A 5,185-nucleotide genomic window follows, 5' to 3' on the forward strand; every position below is an offset into this window, starting at 1 on the left:
GGTTGGAAACCATGGCTTCCTGTGAGTCCTTTAGGTGAATTTAATGCAAATTATTGTGGAACATTGAATTCTTCAGCTGCTCATCTGATGGTGTTTGGGAGGAGTGTCACACTCTGGGCTCTGTCAGGAGAGAACAGGCACCCAAGAGCTTCTGACATCAGAGCAAGAACAGATGTGGACTTCAGGGTGATGGAACTGGAGCAACAAATGAAACTTGTCCTTTGCTTCTTCTCCCCAGTGGGATCTGATGCCTTTCTTCAAGGTGTGGTTTGGGTTTTTAAATCACCTTTCCCTCCCCAGACAAACATGGCCAGCTCCAGTACTGGTTTTGTGGGTGGGTGTAGAAACGACTTTTCCTACTTGGCATTGCACTGGATTCCCATCAATGCAAGTCATGCCTACCCATGGAAATCTGGCCCTTGGCACAGAGCCCTCCAGCACAGCCACAGCTGCTCAGAGCAACAGGAGCCCTGGCTTTGGTTGTGCTCAGACATGAAGCTGAGCCCCATCTGCTTTCATTGATTTTTCCCTCCTAAGGCCAGTCCAGAAAAGCTGCAAATAAAATCATTTTGCAGTAAGCCCCATCACTTTTCCCATTCCCTTTAAAAAGCTGGCTTTTCACAGGACACTTGTTTGTGTGAGAATACAACTTCCTAGTGGACATCAGTGCTACTACCCAGTTACACCTTGGATTATCCCATCATGACCAGCCTGCAAAGGGGAGATGTTTGAAGCTGTCTGCCCTTCCCAAAAACTGACAAGTACAGGGGGCAGGCTGTGTGATACCTTGAATTTTTAGGCACCTTTCATTTTGCTTGAGCCAGACAGTTCCAAAAGGAGAGCAGCTGAAATACTTCCAAAGTTCTGCAACTCTCAAGCTTCCCCCAACCCCCAAAAGACAAAAATCGAAAACCATTATGTTAGAGGTTATGAACTTAGAAAACTGAGCATCCTTTCAGCCAGATTTCCAAATTTAACCACAGGATTGCTTGATTGCTTTGTCAGGCCTCAGCTTCCACAGAACCAGGCCAACAAGAACATCACACCAGGGCACAAGAGCATCCACAGAGATCCACTCCAGCCTGCAGGACCAGCTTAGAGACGGCAAGTGCTGGCTGAGAATCCCTGCTCTGCAAGGCAAGGGGAAAAACCCCCGAATCTCCACCCACCCCAGTTTTATCCCCACTGCAGCAGCAGACACCACCAACTCCACACGAGCTGTGTAGTACAAGTTTATTGTGTGGCCCCCAGGGCGGGGGCTCAGTTCTCCTTCTCCTGCACAGTCTTGGTGCCCCGCAGCCGCCCCGTGCGGCGCGCGGCGATCAGCCCCACCTTGCGGCCCGCCGGAGCGTCCCTGCGGATGGTCGACGGCTTCCCGATGTGCTGGTGGTTGCCTCCTCCGAAGGGATGCTCCACAGGCTGGGCAGGGGGAAAGCAAGACAGCCATGTAACCACAGAAACTGATGGTCAGGTGTAAATGCACACATTGAAGGGGACAAAGAAATAACTGCTCTAGTGTTCACGTGGTGCAGCCACCATCAAGTGCACCCTGTGGCTGAAGCTTCCCTCCCAGATACGTGCCAGGCTCGTCCCAATACCCACAGATCTTTGCTGAACTGTCAGAGGGGACAGGGATGACTCCAAACAGACTCACGTTCATGGCCACACCACGGACACGTGGCCAGCAGTTCCTCTTGGCCTTGTACTTGTGGTAGGCACGGCCGGCCTTCAGGATGGGCTTGTCAATACGGCCTCCACCAGCCACGATTCCTGCAGGGAACAGCAGCAGTGGTGACACCCAAACAGAGACACACCAGGAGAAAGGAATGCCAACACCAACAGTGACATCAGAGCTCAGCTACAGCCTTCTTTCTGATCCAACGCACACTGGATTGATAAAGCACTGCCATGGGATTACTGCTACGACTTCCTGAGCAACATCAGGTTTTTCAAGTGAAGTATGAATTGAAAAAGCTCAGGGGACTGTGAAGAACTTTGAGGTCAAATACCTACTTGCAGCCATCTCAGCTGTCATCAGGTGCACAACAAACCTGGTACAGCTGCTGCTTCTTGGTAGTGGTTTAGTCATTCCCTATCAGGCCTCCTGAAACACCCCACCCACCTGACACCACCAACAGGTTCCCTCAGCCTACCAAAAGCAGAAAATCAAAATGCCATTTTCCATGTTAAGTCCTTCCCCAAGTACTGCAGATTTTATAGGCTGAGCAATTCCATTATAGCCTGAGGACAATGAGCATCTGCTTTTCTGTCCTCTCAAATTTAGACTAGCAACATACAAAAGTAATGCAGGTGTAAAATACAAGCCAGGCAGCCCAGCAGACTGTCCAGCGTGCATACAACACTGTTTTCAAGATGTTGTTAAAACTGGGGCCTTGCTTGTAAGATTCAGCAACAAGAAGCCCAGTGACAAGTTAGCTCAGTGATTGCTCCTTACCCACAACAGCCCTGTTTGCAGAAGAAATGACTTTCTTGGAGCCTGAGGGCAGCTTCACTCTGGTTTTCTTGGTCTCGGGGTTGTGGGAGATGACAGTGGCGTAGTTCCCGGAGGCGCGCGCCAGCTTCCCGCGGTCACCGGGCTTCTCCTCCAGGCAGCACACGATGGTGCCCTCGGGCATGGTGCCCACGGGGAGAACATTCCCGATGTTCAGCTGGGCTGCAAAGGGACACAGAGCAGCCACAGCTTCACTCGGGGCCCTGGGCTGGGGCTACAGCCCTGCTGAACAAATGATGGTGGCACGACAGACCGTGCGGCAGCAGGATCCTGCACTCCAGAATCCCAGGAGCTGGGACACCCCCTGCCCATCCCATGCCCTGCCCTGCCCCATGCCCATGCCCTGCCCATCCCATGCCATGCCATCCCTGCCCACCTTTCTTGCCGCAGTACACGAACTGGCCGGTGTGGATGCCCTCGGCGGCGATGAACAGCTCCGTGCGTTTCTTGAAGCGGTACGGGTCGCGGAAGGCGATCTTGGCCAGCGGAGCGCCCCGCCCGGGGTCATGGATGATGTCCTGGGGGAATGCACAGCTGCTTTAGGGGGACACGGCCTCTGCAGGGATCCAAGAACCCCAAGAACTGGGGGATGGTTACTCTGGGACCACTCTCAGCAAGACACTTCTCAGGGATCTGGGTTTGCCCAGTGAGCAAGCTGACGGTTCACATTTGATGTAATACAAGCTCCAGTAGCTACATCCCATCCTACCACAGAAAAGTCCTCCCAGCGAGCCTGGTGGGGCCCTGGCACAGGGTGCCCAGGGAAGCTGTGGGTGCTGGAAGTGTTCATAGCAGGCTGGACAGGACTTGGAGCAACCTGGGATTGTGGGAGGTGTCCCTGACCGTGGCAAGAGGATTGGAACTGGGCGAGCTCTAAGGTCCCTTCTAACCCAAACAGGATCACAAAATAATGCCCGGTTAAATGTGCTGCTTGTGCCTAACCCTGTCTGAACAGTTTTATTCCTGACATTCTGCAGGTATCCACCCTCTCCATACTAAGAAATCCACTTTCACTTTGCCCAACCACCTCTGGGCAGAGACAGGGCTGGGCAAAGGCAGTGACACGTTTCCTTGGGATTAAAGCATTTCCAACATTCTGCAATCAGGTAAAACAAAGCTTTTGAAACCCCTAAAAAAGGAAGAACAGACTTGTTGTTTCTTTTACACTTGGAAAAACATGTCCATTCTGTTCCTGAAGCTGGGACTAAAATATCCAACCATGTATTTATTTACAGACTAAAAACAAGTGACTCTGACACATCTCTGAGATGTGTCTGTCTTCTGGGACAGCCCATAAACTGTTGGTGTCCATTACTGATGTTTTTTCAACCCTGTTAGCCAAAACCCTTATGTATTACCAAGGTCAAGTCAAACCTTGATAGGCAGCTATCTTCTATCATCACCTCAATTAGGTGAGGGTGAAGAAAATGCTCTCGTTTGCACTCCAAGGTCCCTGACACCCAAAAGAGTACCTGCAGCATCCCTGAACCACTATCACACCCCAAATACAGGTACTGCCTTGCTCCTACTGCTCAGGACTAAAATGATGGATATCTCTTGGCATTTCCAAAGATTTTATTTATTTTTATTTTGAATGTGCGATCAGCTACATGGGAAACTCCCCAGCCATGTTTCCTGAGGCACAGGGAGTTCTCAGGTAACATCAAACCACGCTGGAACTGCTACTTTTAGCAAAACTCCAGCAGAAAATCCTGCTGCTGGCTAAGGAGGCCCTCTCTGTTGAGATGTTCTGATAAAGCTAAAAGGGAATGTATTTAAGCCGAGAGACCAGGATGCGGAGCAGAGGGGGGAAGGGCCAGCCCGTACCTTGACGATGCCCTTGATGTAGCCGTGCCGCTCGGCGAAGTCCACGGCGCGCAGCTTGGCCGGGCCCTTCCTGTGCTTCACGTGGGCGCGGAACACGGAGCCCGCGCCTTTCCTCTGCCCGCGGATGACGCGACCCATGGCGCCCTGCGGGGACACGGGGACAGCTCAGCGACAGCCGCCACCCGCTCAGCGACACCCCGTCCCTGCGCCATCCCCGCCCTGCGCCTCCCCGCGGCCGCCCGGGCGCGGATGGCGGCGGATCGGGATCGGGATCGGGACCGCGGCCGCCCCACTCCTACCTGGCTCCGGCCTCCCCGGGAAAGAAGGAAGCGCTGACGTCACGGGCGCGCCGAGGCTCTTCCGGCGCTGTGACGTCACGCAGGAACGGGCGGGTTTTTCGGTTCTGCCATTGCTGCCCGGGATGGGCGAGCCGGGAGCGGCTCTGGGCAAAGGGCAGCGCTCGGGCACCGGGGCGGGACGGGCCGGGCTGTGCACGGCGCTGGGACTGGGAGCGACCGCGGAGTGCGCGGCGCTGCATTGACTGCACAGCGAAAACAAATGAGAGCTGCGCGCGCCAAGATTCACAGCGTCCTTTCCAGCATTAAAATCGGCCGTAAACAAACCCCAGTCTGAAACACTCAGCATGTGTTCCACTGCGTAATATGAACGAAACCTATACATTATATGTGTACATATATGTGTGCGTATATACATGTGTGTGTATATGTATATATGTGTGTGTGTGTGTGTATATGTGTGTGTGTGTGTGTATAATACAATTAAAATATCGCACAGTAGTGGTTGCTGTCTCCGCGCAGCGCCGTCCCACGGGAAGCCCCGCGGGGT

At 53.3% G+C, this 5,185-nt stretch overlaps 1 protein-coding gene across 1 annotated transcript; it reads right to left on the minus strand.

Moving 5' to 3' along the window:
* Window positions 1-1,219: 1,219 nt before the first annotated feature.
* RPL8 (ribosomal protein L8) lies at window positions 1,220-4,880 on the minus strand. Its single transcript, XM_079321132.1, has 6 exons — window positions 4,639-4,880; window positions 4,340-4,483; window positions 2,889-3,030; window positions 2,456-2,674; window positions 1,655-1,770; window positions 1,220-1,419 (listed from the first exon to the last, which is right to left on the minus strand). The coding sequence occupies exons 2-6, from the start codon at window positions 4,475-4,477 to the stop codon at window positions 1,261-1,263; spliced, it is 774 nt and encodes a 257-aa protein (XP_079177258.1). The 5' UTR covers window positions 4,478-4,483; window positions 4,639-4,880; the 3' UTR covers window positions 1,220-1,260.
* Window positions 4,881-5,185: the final 305 nt, after the last annotated feature.

The sequence above is a fragment of the Erithacus rubecula genome (genome assembly GCF_903797595.1).
Source record: "Erithacus rubecula genome assembly, chromosome: 1".
NCBI classification, from domain to species: Eukaryota; Metazoa; Chordata; class Aves; order Passeriformes; family Muscicapidae; genus Erithacus; species Erithacus rubecula.